Consider the following 22,573-nt stretch of genomic DNA (forward strand, 5'->3'; position numbering starts at 1 on the left):
TGTTATACCCAACGATTACGTATTTCTCTTTTAAAAATAAAACTTCAAAGAAATTTAAATGAAGTCATCTGTAAAATATTTATTTTTAATTAATTGAAAATAACAATATACCTATTATGTGTTAACATAAATAATATATCTTGTGAAAAATAAACATTTTACAAAACAAAAAGCAATCAGTAAGAATGGACTTGTCTCACACTTTTATCATTAAGTAAACTGTAAATAGACCTTTGTAAAAATTAAGGCATGTGAGAGGGAGGAGGAAGAAGGGTTGGGGCTGGGGTGGGGGGGAGTGTCACTATGTTCCTAAATCTATATATGTGAAATATATGAAGCTTGTATAACTTAAATAATATTTTAAAAGAAATCCGTTTAATGTTTGGTTTAATAGAAGACAGCTAGACTCTTGTATCTGTTTCAATATTCATCTACTGTGACACCACACAGCATAGAGTCCCTGGAAAATGCCACTGTATACCAATGGGAGGACAGACATAAAAGGCAAATAACAGCTTAGTGTTATTATGAACATATATTTGACCTTATGCTTCCTGGAAAATGTCCTGGGATCACATTTGGGAATACTGTCCCGGGGCTGAACTTTCACAATCCACCAGATCTGGTTTTAACTAAGAGTTTACTGAAGAAGTTTTGATTAAGAAACTTAAAAACATGCAACTGATGCAATCTCAATTATCTACAATTCTGCAGAGCTTAGAGTAGCCATAAATGTTATGGTTAGAGTACTTATATTTGCAAAAACATAGGTATCATGAAATTCCATATCTACTGGTTTTCTCTAATGGTTAAAGAGTATCATTTATGGCATTTACAATATAAGTAGATGGAGTAGCATCCCATATTGTTCTAACAGGAATGGTAGGAACTAAGGAATATATTCTCACAATGCAGCATTTACAGATATAACAACTGTTATACCTCTATAACTTAGAGGTATCAGATGGTGAGTTTCTTTATCTAGAACAGTAGCTGATATCTTGTCTGAAGCTATTGTGATATTTGGAATATAAGTGTGTACAGTGTTACCTATAATACTGCTAGAGTCACCCATATCAGTAATATTTACTCTGTGTCCTTTACTGCTTATAGTATTGGTGGTAGGAATAGCTGTAGTACCTGAAGGGTAAGGGTTTATAGGGACTCTATCAAAAGCTGTTATTGAATTTGTGAATTTTTGTTGAAACCATGTGTAGCTCTAGTGATGGTATGTGCTGTAATGGTGTTACAAGAGTAACTTTAATAGTGTCTATAGTGGTTATACAAGAGGAGTGACAAAGTCTTAGGAACTAACTACAATTGTACTCTCAGTGATACAAAAAGTATTCACAACAGAAAAGAGTTGTGATGATGACATAACATAAACTGATTGTCTTTAGTGGGTACCTTTAATATCTGAAACAATTGCTATTGCACGACTAATACTTGTATTGGCAGTGACTGGTGTGGTGGTATCTCAAGTGCCTGTGAAGGCGGCATTTAAAGCATGGGTAGGGGTATCTGTAGAACAAAGAGTGGAAATGTTTCTGGGAAGTGCAGTTGGAGATGCATTAGCTGTGGTTGTGTCACCAGGGGTGCCTATAGGAGGTGGAGCTGAAATGAGTTGAGTGGTAGTTTCTATAGAAGTAGAATTTGTAATCATAAAAACTATAATTAATCCTGCAGCTGTATTTGTGCTTCTTCCAGTGGCAATATTGTTAATATTTGTGGTAACTGAATGCATAGCAGTGGCTGCAGTACTTGTGATAGTATTATTATTGGTACCTAGATTAGAACAATTTGTGGGAGTCAATGTGGTGTGATCTAAGGATGGTGTTTTTAGCAGTAGCAGAATGTGGAATAGTGAATGGTGTCATGTCTGTTGTGGCAGTTTTAGCATCAGCAGTGGTAGGGGGAGAGGAAATAAAGTCTTGAGTAGTAGGTATTAATGTGTTTGCAGTAGTTGCCACAACAAAGATAGTATCTGTGGGGCTAAGGGTACCAGTAGTTGTTCTTGCTAGACTGAGGCTGTCTGTTGAGATTGTTATGATGGGAGAGGTGTCATGGCCCAGATCTGTAGAGGTATTACTGCACTATAACACTGCTCAGGTAGGTAGCACTTATTCCTTCTGGTAAGAAAGTGCTTACAGAATTCATTGACGTGGATTGGGAAGTGTATGTGTGGTGAATTTGGCTGTAGAAGTAACTGCCGTATCTGGACTCATGGTAATATATTTGTTGCTGGTAGCAGCAACTACAGCATCTATTATCATGGTAGTTTTTGTATCTGGAGTGTTAAAATTAGTGCTATTTTCATTAGTAGATGTAGTAAAATTAGTGATTATATAAGTAGCAAATGTACTTTTGTTGTTGGAAATGTGCTCAAAATTGGGGCAGTAGAAAAGAGGATAGAAGTAAGAATAGGAGTAGGAGTGGTGGGAGGAGTTTGATAATGAGTAGTCATATCAGACACAGTATTATTTGTATCAATAGAAGAAGGAGTAGTCACAACAGGATCAATATTGCCAATGCTAGCAGCACTTGTACTTGTAGAAAAAGGATTAGTCACACCAGAAAGAGGATCAGTGCTAGCAGCACGAGTATTAGTAGGAGAAGGAGTTGTCACTATAGAAATAATATTACTAGTGCAATCATTACCAGACACTATAGGGAGTCGTGTATTTGTAATAGAAGCATCAGTAGTAGTACTAGTAACATCAATGCTTAGAGGAGAAGTAGTTATCATAACAACAGTACCATTCACAGCATCAGTACTTTAAGAGAAAGAAATAGTCCTAATAGAGAATCTAGGGCTAGTAGCATGAGCACCAGTCATTGTAGAAGGTGTAGCCGTAATTCGAAGAGTAGCATTAGGGCTAGTACCATAAGTACTCAGATCAGAGGGAGTGGTAATGCTAGAATCATAGGCGAAGGTGTAGTTATAACAGGAAAACCAGAACTAAGGCTAAAATCAGCAGTGTTTGTTATAAAAGGAGTATTAGCTTTAAGAACAGTAGTACTAATACTAACATAACCAGTACTTATAGAATAAGCACTTACATTAGGAATAGTAATAGTACAGGTCCTAACATTAGTAGTACTTATAGAGAAAGAAATAGTTAAATTAGAAGTAATAACATTAATGCTAACATCATTGAGACTTGTTATAGGGGAAGTAGTGGTAAATTCAACAGCAGTACTTTTGATAGGATCAGAACTATTTGCCACAAAAAAGTAGCTGAGATTGTAACAGTATCATTAGAGTTACTAGTAATAAAACATGTAGGGAAAGGTACAGTTATATTTGTAATAGTAATAGTAATGCTAGCCTCAGTAGTGTTGGTAGGGATGAAGTACTTCAGGCAGAGGGAACAGATGTATCAGGGACAGTGATGTTAGTTGCTGCATCAGTAGTACTTGTTGGAAAAGGAAGGACTGTGACTGGAGTAGTAGCATTAGTATTAATATTGGTAGTAACTGTAGAGTAAGAAGCAGTCACATTGGATAAAACAGTACTTGTGCTATCATTACTAGGGCTTGTGGAGGAAGGAGTGGTGATATTAGTAATAACAGGATTAGTGCCACCATAAGAAGGTGGAGTTGATAATGAATTGATTGTCATAGCGACATTAGTACTAGTAGTAGCATCAGCAGTACTTGTAAGGGAGACAATGGTTGCATTAGGAATTACTGCACTAGAGCTAATGTTAGTGGCACTTGTTGGGAAAGAAGTAGTTATGTTAGGAGTAAAGGTACTTGTGGTAAACTCAGTGGGATTTGTTGGGGCTACAGTTGAGGTGACAAGTACAGCAGTAATGTTGCTAACTGCAGTCATATTGGTCACGAAAGGAGCAGTTGTAATAGGAACAGTATCACTTGAGCTAGCAGTAGTAATACTTGTTGTGGAAGGCAGAATTGTACCTGCAGCAGTAATACTAGTGGTAGCCTCAGTAATACTGGTTGAGAATGGTGTGGCTGTGACAGCAGTGGTGGTATAACTGATCAGAGGAGTAGTACTTGAATCCAAAGGCGCAGATGTATCAGGGACAGTAATGTTAGTTGTTTCATCAATAGTACTTGTTGGGAAAGGAAGGTCTGTGACTGGAGTAGTAGCATTCGTGTTAATGCTGGTAGTACTTATAGAAGAGGTAGTCACATTGGATGCAGCAGTACTTGTGCTATCATTAGTAGGACTCATGGAGGAAGGAGTAGTGATATCAGGAATCACAGGACTAGTGGTACCATCACTAGGAGGTGGAGGTGATGAACTGGTTGTCAGAGGAACAGCAGTACTTGTAAAGGAGGGAATGGTTGCATTAGGATTTACTGTGCTAGAGCTAATGTTAGTGGCACTTGTTGGGAAAGAAGTAGTTATGTTAGGAGTAAAGGTACTTGTGGTAAACTCAGTGGGATTTGTTGGGGCTACAGTTGAGGTCACAAGTACAGCAGTAATGTTGCTAACTGCAGTCATATTGGTCACGAAAGGAGCGGTTGTAATAGGAACAGTATCACTTGAGCTAGCAGTAGAAATACTTGTTGTGGAAGGCAGAATTGTACCTGCAGCAGTAATGCTAGTGGTAGCCTCAGCAGTACTGGTCAATGGTGTGGCTGTGACAGCAGTGGTGGTATAACTGATCAGAGGAGTAGTACTTGAATCCAAAGGCACAGATGTATCAGGGACAGTAATGTTAGTTGTTTCATCAATAGTACTTGTTGGGAAAGGAAGGTCTGTGACTGGAGTAGTAGCATTCGTGTTAATGCTGGTAGTACTTATAGAAGAGGTAGTCACATTGGATGCAGCAGTACTTGTGCTTTCATTAGTAGGACTCATGGAGGAAGGACTAGTGGTACCATCACTAGGAGGTGGAGGTGATGGACTGGTTGTCAGAGGAACAGCAGTACTTGTAAAGGAGGGAATGGTTGCATTAGGATTTACTGTGCTAGAGCTAATGTTAGTGGCACTTGTTGGGAAAGAAGTAGTTATGTTAGGAGTAAAGGTACTTGTGGTAAACTCAGTGGGATTTGTTGGGGCTACAGTTGAGGTGACAAGTACAGCAGTAATGTTGCTAACTGCAGTCATATTGGTCACGAAAGGAGCAGTTGTAATAGGAACAGTATCACTTGAGCTAGCAGTAGTAATACTTGTTGTGGAAGGCAGAATTGTACCTGCAGCAGTAATACTAGTGGTAGCCTCAGTAATACTGGTTGAGAATGGTGTGGCTGTGACAGCAGTGGTGGTATAACTGATCAGAGGAGTAGTACTTGAATCCAAAGGCGCAGATGTATCAGGGACAGTAATGTTAGTTGTTTCATCAATAGTACTTGTTGGGAAAGGAAGGTCTGTGACTGGAGTAGTAGCATTCGTGTTAATGCTGGTAGTACTTATAGAAGAGGTAGTCACATTGGATGCAGCAGTACTTGTGCTATCATTAGTAGGACTCATGGAGGAAGGAGTAGTGATATCAGGAATCACAGGACTAGTGGTACCATCACTAGGAGGTGGAGGTGATGAACTGGTTGTCAGAGGAACAGCAGTACTTGTAAAGGAGGGAATGGTTGCATTAGGATTTACTGTGCTAGAGCTAATGTTAGTGGCACTTGTTGGGAAAGAAGTAGTTATGTTAGGAGTAAAGGTACTTGTGGTAAACTCAGTGGGATTTGTTGGGGCTACAGTTGAGGTCACAAGTACAGCAGTAATGTTGCTAACTGCAGTCATATTGGTCACGAAAGGAGCGGTTGTAATAGGAACAGTATCACTTGAGCTAGCAGTAGAAATACTTGTTGTGGAAGGCAGAATTGTACCTGCAGCAGTAATGCTAGTGGTAGCCTCAGTAATACTGGTTGAGAATGGTGTGGCTGTGACAGCAGTGGTGGTATTACTACTTACAATAGTAGTATTGGAGGCAGTAGGAACAGATGTACCAGCAGAAGTAGCACTAGTTGTAACCTCAATAGTATTTGTGGGGAAAGGAGTAACGATAGAAATGGTAGCACTGGTGCTGTCTGTAGCACTATTTGTAGGTGAAGGAGTATTTGTTCCAGGATCTCTTGTAACAGTTGTTGGATTTGTAGTAATTATGGTCAAAGGAGTTGTTTTTGTGGGAACAGTTGCACTATTGATATCAGTAGTAGTCAAAAGTGGGTAAAGCGTGGTTGTGTCAGGAACACTGGTACTACTTGTAGCATCAAATGTACTTATGGGGAAAGAAGTGGTTTTATCAAGGCCACTAGTTGTTGCATCGATAGTACTTGTGGGGAAAGGAGTGGTTATACTGGGAACAGTAGAACTGGTGCTTGTAGGATACAGAGTAGGTGCATTAGTAACTCCTGTACCAGTTGTTGCATCAGTAGTACTAACAGCAGTATTTGCAGTAGTAGAACTAGTGATAGTCTCAAAACTAGTAGTCTTTGTAGTCACTGGAGATGGATGAGAACTTATTGGAAAGGTACTTGTCATAGCAGAAGTAGGATGTATAGGATCACCATAAGTCCAAATAACCTCAGTTAACTTTTCCAGGCTGATATTCTTGTCGGTCCATTGAATTGTTAGTGTCTGCCAGAGAAGAAGAGAAAGTTGGTACTTGAAATCTTACATAGCAGTTTTAGTAAGATCTCAAATTGTACTGTAACAAAAATGGCATATTCATTCTTTTCTGAGAATAACAGGGTGTAAACATTCCTTTTCAGTTCATGTTGATTCCCTGTCAGATTAATATGAGAGATGCTCTATGTGCATAATGCCTGGGCTTCTTTCTACTCCATTTCATCAGAATCACTGTCTTCACAAATAGGCTCAGCAGTTATTTAAACTACTGTTCATTAATGTCTCTTTGTCTTGCCATTGGATTTTGGCCTTCCTGATGGCAATCCGGTTTCATTCTTTCTCTTTTCCCAAAAGCTCATAAAGTACCTGGTAGATAACATGCACCTGATAAGCCATATGGTTTCTAGAAGAAAGTATTCAAAAATTTTCTATATCAGTCTTAAGTATATGCAATTATTTGCAAGGAATCATTTTAAACTCAATGGCTTGAGGCAAATATTTTAAAATATTTAAAATACATAAGTATTAAGAGAAAAAGGATCTGTTTGGGTGTTCAGAAGGATCACTTTTCAGAATTCAAATCTTGTCCGGGTATCTTTCACACCTTTTAGAGAACACAAACTATAGTAATCCATGTTCACTTTCCTAAACCATTCCTTGTGGGATACTGGACCCATACTTGTGATTAGTTTCATATTCTACAGTGTAATCCTTTTCCCTTTGTGGCTGTTCTTGGTAATTCTATTAGTAATTCATCTTTCAAAATGCTGGTGTAATTAATTCTAGCAACTCACAGCAGACCTTGAGTCTATTTTTTATGTCACTCTGTTTTGTTAACCAAATAATTTTATCTTATACCACAGCTGGAATATATTCATTTGATGATGACCATATTGTACTGCCAATTTTCATCAACCTATAAAATCCATCAAATGACTACAAGTGCAAATGGCTTTAGCAAAAAGGGAAAACAAACAATTTTAGGGAATCACTCTTTTTGCAGTTTTAGTCTCTGAAGCAGAAGTAAATTGGTGTTGTTCTGCTAGTCTGGAAAACCAACATATTAAAACAATATCAGGGGCTGGCGCTGTGGTGAAGTGGGTTAACACCCTGGCCTGAAGCACTGACATCCCATATGGGCATCAGTTTGAGACCCGGCTGCTCCACTTCTGATCCAGCTCTCTGCTATGGCCTGGGGAAGCAGAATTTCTTTGGTAAACATGTGGAAAAGATTAAATCAGGCCACTGATCACTGATTTCTGGATTATACTGGGAGAACTAACACTGTGCATTTTACAATATTACTCAACACTTGTAACTATGTACATCATATTGTACATATTTATAATGTCTCTAATATATATACATAAAAAATGATAATGTTGATGATTTTTCAGAATATAATTAGATTATGATACTATTCCTTTAGACATACCTGATTATAAGGGTCACTCCTAAAATTCATCTCCATGAATAGCTCGTTGTTATAGGTGAAATTGACTTGATTTACATGACCAGAGTTCATACCCCAGATTCTAATATATCCAACATTAAGTGGATTTGAGTCACTCAAAAACCTATTGTATACGGTCTTGATTTGTAAGATGTTCTATAAGAGAACACACACACATCATGCATTGTTGATAGACTATGCTATACATTAAAATGTTAAGAAACATCAAACTACTTTAATGGTACTGTTTTGTTGTTTTTATTTTAGTTGAACACTTCAGGAGGATGTATTTTCTGAGTACCAGCTAAAATTAAAAATCTGATTATCCCAAATTAGGCTGATGCACTATCATTATAAAAGTTATTTTACCTATGTTATTACTAATAATTACAATGATAATTACAAGAGTCATTATCCCTGACTTACAGATCAGGAAACATCAGGTCTAGAGAATGGAGTAACCTGAGGCACATAGCTAAATGACATAACTTGGAATCAGAACGTGCTTCTGTGTGTACCATTGCATTAATTAACACAAAGTGAACAAAGAAGCATAGTAAAACATACTTAGATAAAGGACAGGTCGCAAGAATAATCAGAATTTATCTAAATCATGAGCTTTTAAAGTATCAATATGAGTATTAAAATAATGTGAAGTAAACCATGAAATGACACATAATTAATGCCAAATGAAAATCAGAGCGAATATTTATTTTAGTTATGAAGAAAAAGGAAAAAAAATCACTCTGGAAATTGGGTAGTCAAGGAAAAATTTGGAAAGGATTTGAAACTTCAAAAGTGCTGGCAGGAGGACCAGCACTGAGGTGCAGCAGGTAAAGCTACTGCCTGCCATGCCAGCATCCCCTGTGGGCTCCAGCTCATGTCCCAGCTGCTCGACTTCTGATCCAGATACCTGCTAATGGCTTGGGAAAGCAGTGGAATATGACCCAAGTGCTTGGGCTCCTGAACCCACATGGGAGACCAGGATGAAGTTCCTGGCTACTAACTTCAGCCTGGCCCAGCCCTGGCTGTTGCTTCCATTTGAGGGGTGAACCAGTGCATGGAAGATTTCTTTGTTTCTCCATCTCTCTGTAACTGGTTCTTAAATAAATAAATAAATATTTTCAAAAGTTCTGAAAGGCTCAATTGGACTTGCCCCAAATGGTGGAGTTAGAAATGTGCCAGGGGATTCCAATACAGCCCCATCAAGGTTGCATGTACCAATGCCATCACACTAGTCCAAGTGATCAATTTCAGTTCACAATTGATCACACTGATAGGTCTAAGAGTCAAAGGGATCACACAAACAAGACTAGTGTCTGCGAATACTAACTGATAGAATAAAAAAGGGAGAGAATGATCCAACATGGGAAATGAGATACACAGCAGACTCGTAGAATGACAGATGTCCTAAACAGCACTCTGGCCTCAGAATCAGCCCTTAAGGCACTCGGATCTGGCTGAAGAGCCCATGAGAGTATTTTAGGCATGGAAAGCCAAGACACTCTGGAAAAACAAATAAACAAACACCTAAATGAAAGGTCTCTGCAAGTGAGATCCCAGTAGAAAGAATGGGCCATCAAAGAAGGAGGTACCTTTCTCTGAAGGGAGGAGAGAACTTCCACTTTGACTATGACCCTGTCTAAATAAGATCGAAGTCAGCAAACTCAAGAGGCTTCCATAGCCTTGGCAACACATGACTAGAGCCTAGGTGTGGGGAGCAATCCGGACTGGACTGAGTTACTGGAATTAAGACTTATTCTATGCATCTGCTCTCCCACAATATGGCGCTGGGAGAGAAGTAAACAGCTTCCGCACAGCTGCCTCCAGTTCAACCAATTAACTGTAGGACTTGCTCCTGATTGGAGAGCAGCGTACTCGGCGTGTGGGCAGCCGAGTTGGGATTGGCGGAGGAGGACTATAAAGGAGGAGAGAGACGGCATGCACCGGGAACATCTATGGGGAACATCTAAGGGAACCCGTGCAGCCCCCGAGAAGAGCCGGCCGGCGGTGTGCCGCTCCCCTGCGGAAGTGGGGAATGCGGCCAGGGGGAACTGCCCTTCCACGGAGGTGGAAGGGATAGTAGCCAACCCGGGAAGAACCAGCAGCAAACCCGGGGAGGGCCGAGCAGATGAAAGAACAGCGCAGGGTCCTGTGTCGTTCCTCCACGAAGAGGGGGAGCGACACCTAGGGAGATTACTGATGCCATAAACAAGAGTGTCAGTTTGTTAAGTCAACAACAGGAGTCACTGTGTACTTACTCCTCATGTGGGATCTCTGTCCTTAATGTGTTGTCCAATGTGAATTAATGCTATAACTAGTACTCAAACAGTACTTTACACTTTATGTTCTGTGTGGGTGCAAACTGATGAAATCCTTGCTTAATATATACTAAATCGATCTTCTGTATATAAAGAGAAATGAAAATGAATCTTGATGTGAATGGAATGGGAAAGGGAGTGGGAGATGGCAGGGTTGTGGGTGAGAGGGAAGTTGTGGGGGGAAAATGACATTGTTAATCCATAAACTGTACTTTGGAAATTTATATTTACTAAATAAAAGTTTAAAAAAAAAACAGTTCTGAAAGGATGGATGTGATTTATAAAGGTGCTATAAATGGGAAAGGAAATAACCTTAATAATGATAGTGCATCAGCCTATCAGCAGAGATACATTAAGCAAAGGCATATTCATAGAGTGAGTGCAAGGGTTACCATTGCTAGTGCAGAGGAAATAGAGAAAGAAGACTAGTTTAGTATAGCAAGATAAGATTATGAATATTCTATATAATAAATCAAGGAGGCAGTTGCAGTAGAATGAAGCTAAAAATTTCTCAACTCCAATGGTAACAGAAAAAAAGAAAAATATAGATGTGGCTTTAAGAAGAACAGGACTTTTGTGGTTGTTAAGATAACCAGAAGCAAGGGAAGAACCAAGAAAAGGGAATACAACTTGAAGGAAGTGGTTACGCTGGAGCTGGTTCTATCAGTTTGGGAGAGCTGTTTGTTAAAATTCCTTGAAATTTGCAACCCAATTGATAATTATTGATAATTTTAAATTCATTAAGGCTGTGGAAATATTTACACTATGGTAATTAGCAGATGCTACAAATTAGCCCTACCCCTACAAGCTGGGTCACTAGCCAAGATAACATTAATAAGAATTAATCTAGGGAAATTTGGAAGTGCTTCTCAGGTCACTGATTCCTAGGGAGAAATTCATCAAACATTACCAAAATAAGAATACATTTATCATTACTTTGAAATATAAAAGAGCAAATTTTAGAGTTAGAAGTTTTCTTTTTTGTTTTTTTTTTTTTGTTGTTTTTTGGTAAGGTAAATGTAATGTTTTATAATAAAGGAATTCTTTGTAATACCACACAGTCTTTGTTTTAGAAATTCAAAGCCTATCCTGAAATGAAATGTTCTCAATAAGTAAATAGAAAGAAACACAAGTCAAACAGACGAGGTGGCCTCCCTAAATTGAGTAACTCATTATTTGTAGAAATAGAACTGAGATGAGAACTTCTAGATCAATGGCTTCATTTGAAAAAAATGTTTTGTGAGGAAAATTATGTAAAGTCTTCAACTCAAGCATTTTTAAATTAATAGAGGATTTACACGTTAAACTAGTACACAAATCTTTGTATTTCTTTTTAAAAAAGCAAATACATGATGGGGACAGAATGAAATGGTAATCATATCTGAAAATTTGATGATCTTAGTTAATCAAAAGAATTATATATGTGCTAAACACCTACCTTAGGTGTTTACAAAAGTAAACACAATGTAACAACAATAAAAACTATAAAGCCTAGCTGAAAAGAATTAGTAGGCAATATGGAAATCTCTGCTCTCCCATAGAAATATAATTCAAATGATATACAAGAGGTCTTCAAAACATTCATGTATGCGGTGTCTGCAAATACTAGCTGACAGAATAAAAAAAGGGAGAGAATGATCCAACATGGGAAGTGAGATACACAGCAGACTCATAGAATGGCAGATGTCCTAAACAGCACTCTGGCCTCAGATCAGCCCTTAAGGCATGCGGATCCGGCTGAAAAGCCCATGAGAGTATTTCAGGCATGGAAAGCCAAAACACTCTGGCCAAAAAAAAAAAAAAAAAAAAGACCTAAATGAAAGATCTCTGAGTGAGATCCCAGTGGAAAGAACAGGTCATCAAAGAAGGAGGTAAGGAGGTACCTTTCTCTGAAGGGAGGAGAGAACTTCCACTTTGACTATGACCTTGTCTAAATATGATCAGATTCGGTGAACTCAAAAGGCTTCCATAGCCTTGGCAACTCATGACAAGATCCTAGGGAGATTACTGATGCCATAAACGAGAATGTCAATTTGTTAAGTCAACAACAGGAGTCACTGTGCACTTACTCCTCATGTAGGATCTCTGTCCTTAATGTGCTGTACATTGTGATTTAATGCTATAACTAGTACTGAAACAGTATTTATCACTTTGTGTTTCTATGTGGGTGCAAACTGTTGAAATCTTTACTTAATATATGCTAAACTGATCTTCTGTATATAAAGAGAATTGAAAATGAATCTTGATGTGAATGGAAGGGGGGAGGGAGTGGGAAAGGGGAGGGTTGTGGGTGGGAGGGAAGTTATGAGGGGGGAAGCCATTGTAATCCATAAGCTGTACTTTGGAAATTTATATTAATTAAATAAAAGTTAAAAAATAAAACCAAAAAAATAAAAGAATAAAAGAAAGTCACATTGACAATTATCAAACTAAAGAGCAAATAAAAATAAATTGTATCTCTAGAAAAAAAAACATTCATGTTTGTTAAAAATCCATCTGAATTTAGAATTGTGATTACTAGGGGCTGAGACAGGTGGGAGGACAGGGGATAGAGGGAGATTTATTAACATGCACTAAAACTGTTCAATGGAAGTAATGAATTCTAGTGCTCCACAGTACCATGGAGCCACTATAGATCACAATAATATATTATATCCTATATGAGGAACTAGAAAAGAGAGCTTAGGCTTCAAACATAAAGAAAAAATTAGGAAACGGAAATGTTAATTATGCTACTTACCTGACCAGTTTATACCATATATATAAGTTGAAATACTGCACTGTACCCCATAAAAATATACCATTATTACATATTAATTAAAAATATTTTTAAAAGGAAAAGTTTATGAAGGATGCATGTTATGAAAAACTACATATGGATTTCAAAATTTTTACATTAAAATAAACTTAATTTTTAATTCTCTCTTAAATGAATTATTTGAAGTTCCCTCAAACACAATTTAAAATTTTCTAGTAGTCAGTCTCACTTTTTAAAAAGAAAAATTGAATTTAAAGTGTAGTTTAATCCAATGTATCCAAAATATTATTTCAGCACGTGTTCATTATGAAAATATTAATGAGTCATTTTTATAATCAAACTGAGCTTTTGAATATTTCAAATGCTCAATAACCACATTTCAGATGTTCACTAGCCACATGTGACTAGGTAGTGTTATATCGGATAGTATAATTCTAAAATAAGCTCTCAATTCTGGGTACCAAAAGAAATGAAAGCAAAATGCATTCCAAACAGAATACTCAGATCTGTAAACTGCCATAAGAACAAAATATGGTAAATGTGAAGTTAGCATGGAGATGTATGATTCTATGAGAAGAAGATAGGAATTGTTTATGACAGCCATATTCAAATACTTGAAACACTGTTACAGAAAAGTGATGATGCATTTGTATGCTAGTATTCCCTAGTTTAATTCAAAAGGTAAAATCTATAGAGAAGCAGATTCTAGATTTGACATCGAATGCCCCTCCAAGTCTAATTACAGTAAAATAGATGATTCACCATGCGGTACATTGATTGCCTTAGTGTCTCTAATTATTCATCCATCCCTCTCCATATTTCATCATAGACCAGGCCCCCACCACTAGATCAGGCATTCTGTCTCTCCTCTTCCTCTGAGCCTAGCCACATGATTTACTTTACTAATGGGAAATTAATATTATGATGCAAAAGGAGAATTTTCAAAGCACTCAGGCATTTGCACTTCTATTTTTGCCATCTTCCACAATCATGAAAAGATTATGCCTAGATTTTCCCAAAAGGCCATCTTATATAACCTGACATCTAAGCAAGTAAATACATCCAACAGCCTCCCTTCAGCCTAACAGATGCATGGTGGATGGCAGATATATTTGAGCCAAACAAGATCAAACAAGATCAGTCATATCCAGCCCAGATCACCTGAACTCTGCAAACACATGAGCTAAATTAATGCATCTTGAATGCCACTGAGGTTTTGAGGTTGTCTATTACACAACATTATTGCATAATGATAGCTTATAAAGCAGTAACACAACTGGGCATTTTTCACTAGTCAGGGCCTTCTTCATCCCTGGAAGATATGTTACATATTCAAGGACATTATTTTTCCCCAGAATTACATGAATTGCAGGTTTTTTTTTGTGCCAAATGATGGTATACAGCATAACTGTCAAAACAAAGCTTACTTCTTCCTTATCTAATGCCAACAGACCTGAATTGTAAAAGTAAGCACGGGAAAGGCCTCCCATTGAAATATGGGATATCATATTTATACGTTATTACCTGATAATGTTTCACCTGGATGTAGCCAGAGATTAGAAAATTCAATAAAGCACTGTTACCTGAGCTGCTGTGAAGTTTGCCAAGAAATAGTTTCCATTTTCATAGGTATCTGCAAGCAAGAGAAAAAAAAAAAAGAGTAAGCGACTCCTCATTGTTTCAACTGTGGCAGATCATTTCATTTTGGTCAGAAAACATCTCAGCAGGGTCACAGTGACTGATCAGGACGATCACTGAGAAGTACTGAAGCTAGCAGCTGAGGAATATTTCACTTCCAGTTAATGTGAAAGGGGGTATTTTGAGGTGGGGTTCAGGATGTTGCAAGCAGGAGAAAGTAAACCGTAGTTACAATATGAAGGTTGCTGGTTGATTACTCTGCACTGACATGGCAGGTGCTTGGCCATGAATGCTCACATAGTTATGACGACAAAGCTCCAAGTAGAGGAGAGTGGTTAGGAATGCATGCCAAATTGACATGGACTCAAGTCTCAGCTCTTGAATTTAATGGCGTTCATCCTCAGGCAAGCTACTTACCATTTTACACTCTGTAGAAGGGAGACAGTAATAGTACCTAGTTAACGGCAATAAGGTACATAGCACTCTGCTCGTGCAGAGTACATACTCAGAATACGTTGTACAGTCTCATGATCAAAGTCACATCAACTTTATCTACGTTCTTCTCTTTCTCCTCTTATCTCCTTCTCCCATGCAACCTAAGAGCCAGGCATTCCTGTCTCTGTAGAATTTACTCCATCAGTCATTTCCTAGACTCCCCTGGCTACAAGTATGTTCCAGGGCACTGTGGGTCCGACAAATCCTTCACTTGACTCTATACCAAAGCCACCGTTGTGCTACGTTTAATTGTTGCAAGTCTCTAAATGGAGACACTTGCTTCTCATGTATCTATACTCAGCTCATAATTCAGTTCTGCATTCCAATACTCCAGCTTGTGTTTCCCTTTTTACGAATCTGATCCTTTTAAAGTCATCAATGATGTAGCACATTCAAATTAAATATCTACTCATGTCATTCAGGATATTTAGACCTCTTTGTTGTTAACACATCTCGTCCTTCAAATGTAGTAGCCCCACCGTATCGACAAGGGATAAATTCTAAGAGCTGAACCCATGATAGTGTCAAACCCCACATGTATGATGATTTTTCCTACATGTACATACATATGTAAAGTTTATAAATGAAGAAATTAGCAACAATAATAAAATAGAACAATTCTAACAATGTCCTACAATGAAAGTTTGCAGCTTGAGATCCTCATTAAGTAAAATGAAGGTTCCTTGAACACAAACACTGCAATGCTGCAGCTGTCACTCTGGTAACAAAGACAGCTACTAAGTGATTAGCAGGTGAGTCGTGCATACAGCAGATGTGCTGGGCAAAGGAGTGGCTTATTCCTGGCTGCCCAGGAGCTGGACAGGCTGAGGTCTATCACACTACTGTAAAGAGTATGGAGTTTAAACTTAGCAATTGTTTGTTTCTGGATTTTCCATTTAATATTTTTGAACCATGGTTGATAGTCAGTAACTAAAACCACAAAAAGCAAAAGCAGAGATTAGGGGCTGCTGCACTCCTTAGCTGATGTCTCTTTTACTCATCCTCCTGGTGTGGCTCCTGTAACTCCTATTTCTTAAATGTCAGTATTGCTTCATATTCTGGTCTTAGTCCTTGTCAACATCCTATCTCTATTCAGTGTTCCAACATATTCTCTCCCTGAACAAACTAACATTCTTCAAAATTTTCTAAATTAACACCACTATATAGAAATATATTTTGAAATTTTGCCTTAGCTAGAAAATGTAACTTAAGCAAACACTGCAGCCTCACTTAACAACTAATGAATAACTTTATTTATTTTTACTTATTTATTTATTTATTTATTGACAAGCAGAGTGGACAGTGAGAGAGAGAGACAGAGAGAAAGGTCTTCCTTTTCAATTGGTTCACCTCCCAATGGCCACTGCAGCCGGCACACTGCGCTGATCAGAAGCCAGGAACCAGGTGCTTCTCCTGGTCTCCCATGGGGTGCAGGGCCCAAGCACTTGGGCCATCCTCCACTGCACTCCCGGGCCACAGCAGAGAGCTGGCCTGGAAGAGGGGCAACTGGGACAGAATCCGGCGCCCCGACCGGGACTAGAACCCGGTGTGCTGGTGCCACAGGTGGAGGATTAGCCTATTGAGCCATGGCGCCTGGCCATGAATAACTTTAAAACAATGGGATTCCATTAACATAGCTATTTAAAATTATTCTTGAACTAGCCATTACATTGCCTTATATAATTAAGGAAAAGTTAAGCAAGTAACAAATCTGTTAATAGAACACTTAAATTAAATATATGTTTACACTGTACTGGTTAAGTTTGAATTTCTAAATCTGTTTTAGTAAAAAGGAGAAACACTTTCTTCAAAAGATTTTGGAAGTTACAGGGACTGAGACCAAATAAATATTTGTATTGGAATTTAAAATTTTGCAGGTAATGGCTACAAATTTTCAAAATACACTTGTTTATTTTTTTAACTTTTGCTTAATAAATATAAATTTCCAAAGTACAGTTTATGGATTACAGTGGCTTCCCCCCCTCCATAACTTCCCTCCCACCTGCAACCCTCCCATCTCCTGCTTTCTCTCCCCTTCCATTTACATCAAGATTCATTTTCCATTCTCTTTATATACAGAAGATTGATTTAGTATATATTAAGTAAAGATTTCAACAGTTTGCGACACAAAGTGTAAAGTACTGTTTGAGTACTAGTTATACCGTTAATTCACATTGTACAACACATCAAGGACAGAGATCCTACATGAGGAGTAAGTGCACAGTGACTCCTGTTGTTGACTTAACAAATTGACACTCTTGTTTATGGCATCAGTAATCTCCCTAGGTTCTTGTCATGAGTTGCCAAGGCTATGGAAGCCTTTTGTGTTCGCCCACTTCGATCTTATTTAGACAAGGTCATAGTCAAAGTGGAAGTTCTCTCCTCCCTTCAGAGAAAGGTACCTCCTTCTTTGATGGCCCGTTTTCCACTGGGATCTCACTCACAGAGATCTTTCATTTAGATTTTCTTTTTTTTTTTTTTTGCCAGGGTGTCTTGGCTTTTTTTTTTTTTAATAGAGGCTTGGTTTGATGCACTAACTGCAGCATTATTAGCTCACTCTGACATCACTCATCTAGGCCTAATTAGCTTCAGATAAGCACAAGGAGTCTCTATTTCACCCTAAAACATGGACCCTAAATGATTGGTCACTTAGACTCTGGGCATTTTACAGCAACTAGAGACATGGTTGGTGCACCTCAATGGTGTGTGCTTTGACATCAAGTCAGGAAGGCAGGTGAAGGATGCAGCTAGACATCCCACAATAAATACCAACAATAAAGAATTAGTACATAGAATATACTAATAACAACTATATTATACTTATATGAGATGTTAATAATAGGAGAAGCTGGGTATAGGGTGCATGGGAACTCTCTCTCTCTCTCATCAATACTGCTCAGGTTTTCAAAAATATGCTTTAAAAGAAGGCCCTTTTGGATCACATAAGTAAGACCAAGTGTCTGGTAATAACAATAGAAAGAATTAAAAAGGAGAGAATGATCCAACATGGGAAGCAGGCCACACAGCAGACTCAGAGAATGACAAATGCCCTAAATACCACTCTGACCTCAGAACCAGCCCTTAAGGCATTCAGATCTGGCTAAATATCTCATGAGAACATTTCAGGCATGGAAAGCCAAGACACTGTGGCAAAAAATTATCTACATGAAGGATCCCTGTGAGTGAGATCCCAGTGGAAAGAAGGGGCCATCAAAGAAGGAGGTACCTTTCTCTGAAGGGAGGAGAGAACTTCCACTTTGCTTATGGCCCTGTCTAAATACTGATAGAGTTTGTAGACTCAAAAGGCTTCCATAGCCTTGGCAGCTCATGTCAAGAGCCTCAGGTGACCACTGATGGCATAAATAAGAGTGTCAATCGTTAAATCAACAACAGGAGTCACTGTGCACTTACTCCCCATGTAGGGCCTCTGTCCTTAATGAGTCGTACTATGAGAATTAATGGTAAAACTTGTCTTCAAACAGTACTTTATACTTTGTATGTCTGTTTGGGTGCCAACTGTTGAAAATGAATCTTAATGAAGAATGGGATGGGAGAGGGAGTAGGAGGTGGGATGGTTTAGGGGTAGGAGGGCAGGAATGGGGGGAAGAACCACTATATTCCTAAAGCTGTACCTATGAAATTTATGTTTATTAAATAAAAGCTTTCTAAAATAAAACAAGAAAAAAAAAGAAGCAGAGTAGCCGGTTGGGCACTGACTTATTTTGTTGAATTAATTCAATAACTTCCTAAATGGTCCTTGGCTGCAATGGTGGACAAATCAAATGCACTTCTCAGAAGGACACCAATGGGTCTCACGAAAGACAAACATGACCCTTATGTAACTTTTATTTTCATGATAATAAAACACACCAGAATATTCTGGGGATAAAAAAGGCCCTTTCCTGATTACTACAGGCTGGGGGGGATCTTGGATTAAAAATAGAGGAGAAGCTGGGTGTGGCTCATCACTTGTGAGAAATAAACTAACATGGGATTTAATGATTTCATAATATACTAATAACAAATATATTACACTAATATAAGATGTTAATAATAGGAGAAGCCGGGTATAGGGTACATGGGGCTCGCTCTCGCTCTCTCTCGCTCTCTCTCTCACCCTCCTTCTCTCTTTCCCTTCCCGTCTCTGCATTTTAAATACATAAATAAATCTTAAAAGAAAAAAGAAAACATCCCGTATCAGAGTATGCATTTGGCCTAACAGTTGATACACCACATCCCACGGAGGAGTACCTGGGTTTGAATTCTAATTCCAGCTTCCTGCTACTGTGTACTCCGGTAGTGAGCAAGCGGTGACTCAGTGGCTGGGTCTCTGTCACCCATGTGAGAGACCTAGATTGAGGTCCTAGCTCTTAGCTTCAGCCTGGTCCAGCAGTAATCTCACAGGTATTCAGGGGAGTGACTCATTGGTTAGGAGCACTCTCTCTCTCTCCCTCTCTGCCTCTCTAACAGTAGTCTTAAAATTAATACTGTTAATTTTATAAAAGAAAACCTGTGTAGAGGGTAATTATAGAGAATTAGATACATCATGATGCAGCAACAGAACATGATCACCACAATGATGCTTATGAACACTGCACAATGACAACTAGACATGCTTCCGCCATGACAGGTGAAAATAAGCAGTGTTCACCCATTCAACACAGTTTCACCTGTACAAACCATAAACACTTTCTTAAGTGATATAAAGCAAAAGGCAGTATAGCAAAAATATAAAGGTGATTGTATTTTTTCTAGTTTTCTATCTTTACAAATTTTAAAGAGAATACTTTATCCTTAAAATGAAAGAAATTATCAAGAAAAAATCCTTTAGAAATATCATTAGTCAAAAATAAACTATAACTTCTGCAAATGTGTCATCCAGCAACACTAGAACGTGCTCTCCGAGGGATAAGTGGTGAACAGGGAGGGTTGGTAACAGTGTGTCAGTATCTAAGAAATGTCGCAGGAAGAGGCTGTTCTGACTATAATGACAAAGCCAAATTATCTAAGGTAGAACGGGTATGTCTTTGATTGGGAAAAGAAACATACAAAGTAACATGAGGTGTCCTTTGGTAAACATTTAATTGCATGGATGAGTCACTGAGAAATTTTCCAACTGTAATTTGTGTCTTGAGTAGGCCTTCGTGGAGGAGAATGATGCCTGGTATAGATGGCTGGCCCAAACAACAGAGCCTCGTCTGTGTCCCCTCGAGGATGAGTTAACTGTCAGCCCGACATCCGCAACCATCCTGCTTTGTCAGAGGGAGACGGTGACACGGAGCTCCACAGCACTGGGCAGGTCCCTGGTCTAAAACACACGGGGCCATACCTGGTCCATGCTTGTCATAGTCCAAAAGCTGTAAAACATCCCTCAATACCTTTGCCTTGCTGGCAGTGACAGAAACAAATAAGCACTCAGTTCTTGCCAGTGACGTGGCGAGCCTCTGGGGTTTGCCTTTCTGAGGGTGACAAGGACGCTGGAAACTGCATACTCACCGATGCTTTGTCCATCATCCCAGAACAGCTCACCCTCAGCTTCCCCGTTGTCATCCAATGCAACAATTAATCCCATAAATTTTTGCCGACTGTCATATAAAAATGAGATATTTTTCTTTATATTGTAGGTTGTAAAAGCGAAGAACAGGCTGTTAAAAATATTACTTATCCAGAAATAAAGGTAATATATTAAATAAGTGCATAAAATTCTAAAAATAGGTAAGGTGAGATTAAATATGACACTTAAAATGTAATAGAGAAACATTTAAATATTTGATAACATGTTTGGTTTAACTTTAGCCTTCAAACATCAAATACACATACTTCACAAATGTGCAAATTATAAGATATATGAATTCCTTAGGAAGAAAACCCAATAGACAAAGAGCACTTCAGTAGGTTTACTACAGACAAAATCCAAAGACCTGGCCTGGCTTTCACAACCTTCACGAACTGATCCTAACCCATGTGGGCTCTATGTATTTCACCCACTCCTTTTGCTATGTTCTAGTTAAACTGAATGGATTACTATTCCCCCAGATCAACTAATCTCTTACCTTTGGTTCTTTAAATGTGCCATAATATCTCTCATCTGCAATCTTTATACCTTCATCCTTTTCATTATTCAACACCCAGCTCAAAGCTCCATTCATATAAAAACCAAGAATACAGCCTTATTCAAGGACAAAGTTCATCTTTCTCCTCTTGAGTTGTTTCTGTCTTATGTGCCTCTTTACACATAACATGCTCTCCTTAATGAGTGAACATATTCATGCATCCATTCATTCAATGAATATGTATTTAGTGTCTCATATATATATGAAACCTAGTTCATGTGTAACTAGTTATAGACATAAATACCTGTAAATACTATTTCATATATATCAAACATGAAATTATACATATGAAGTATTACATTACTCATATTTCATATGTATTTCATATAATTAGATGAATAACCACTCTATATGTATATATGAAGTGGTATAATGTGCACATGCGTAAGAGTGTATAAAATCTCGCCTTGGATTTGGAATGACCACTGAATCTTCTGGGGATCCATTAGAAACCAAGCAGTTGAGTCATATTCCCTGTTTGCTTAGGGTATAAAGAGAAACACGCTTTGCCTGAAGGAAAATTTTGCCTGATAGATCAAAGATCTCCTCAAATCTGACTTCATGTTCATCTGCCAAGAGCACTCACGGAATGTAACCAACACTTGTCTACAAGTTGTTTATTCACGCACAGAGCCCAGGTAGACACAACACCACTTGCAAAGCTGTCTCTCGACGAAGTGAACACTTCAGACCCAACTCCCCTGCTCACCTGGAGTGAGTGTTAACTGCAGGTTCTTGCCAAGGCAGGATGTAGCCTCCTCTGACATGAAGATTGATGTGGTCAAGGGGAGCCTGCAGGATTCTCCACTCGCCTGTCGAGTTGTTTCCAGACTCCTAGAAGGGAGGACGGAGGCAAGGACTGAAGGCAGGTGAGCAGACGACATGACCGCGCGCGTTATGATGAGCCCTTCCTTTACAATGAAGCACCTTGGGAAGTTGCAACTCTGCAGTCCTAAGGAGAAAGCACCCGGTTTTTGTATTTGCTTAAAACTCTGAAAATCTTGCCTTTTCTCTGTGTCTGTAGAAAAGTCTGGTGTCACTGTGATACAGGTGCTCAGACTGTATCTACTGATGCTTTTGTGGATACCTGCATTTAAGTAAACCTTGCGTGAAAGGCAAGGCATACATAGAGAAAAAGTGGAGGAAGTACATTCTCAGGGGAGAGTCAGAGAGAAAACCGCAGTGCAAGTCCCAGGGAAGGAAGGGGCGGCTGGATCTGTTTGGAAGTCGCGGCCATGCAGGACGGGCGCA

At 38.6% G+C, this 22,573-nt stretch overlaps 1 protein-coding gene and 1 pseudogene across 1 annotated transcript in view; both read right to left on the reverse strand.

Moving 5' to 3' along the window:
- Window positions 1–1,696: 1,696 nt before the first annotated feature.
- Window positions 1,697–2,836, reverse strand: LOC138848894 (putative maltase-glucoamylase 2; annotated as a pseudogene).
- A 510-nt stretch (window positions 2,837–3,346) lies between these two features.
- The window catches only part of LOC100358478 (uncharacterized), a 285,002-nt gene continuing 265,775 nt past the window's right edge, over window positions 3,347–22,573 (reverse strand). The window contains exons 191-195 of the mRNA XM_089328728.1: window positions 22,032–22,156; window positions 20,706–20,794; window positions 14,660–14,709; window positions 7,980–8,153; window positions 3,347–6,553 (exon numbers count right to left, since the gene is read on the reverse strand). Coding sequence (XP_089184854.1) covers window positions 3,359–6,553; window positions 7,980–8,153; window positions 14,660–14,709; window positions 20,706–20,794; window positions 22,032–22,156 — 3,633 coding nt within the window. The 3' untranslated portion in view covers window positions 3,347–3,358. The remainder of the gene's footprint in view (window positions 6,554–7,979; window positions 8,154–14,659; window positions 14,710–20,705; window positions 20,795–22,031; window positions 22,157–22,573) is intronic.

Source organism: Oryctolagus cuniculus, chromosome 3 (assembly GCF_051225735.1).
Source record: "Oryctolagus cuniculus isolate XC-2025 breed Fujian yellow rabbit chromosome 3, ASM5122573v1, whole genome shotgun sequence".
NCBI classification, from domain to species: domain Eukaryota; kingdom Metazoa; phylum Chordata; class Mammalia; order Lagomorpha; family Leporidae; genus Oryctolagus; species Oryctolagus cuniculus.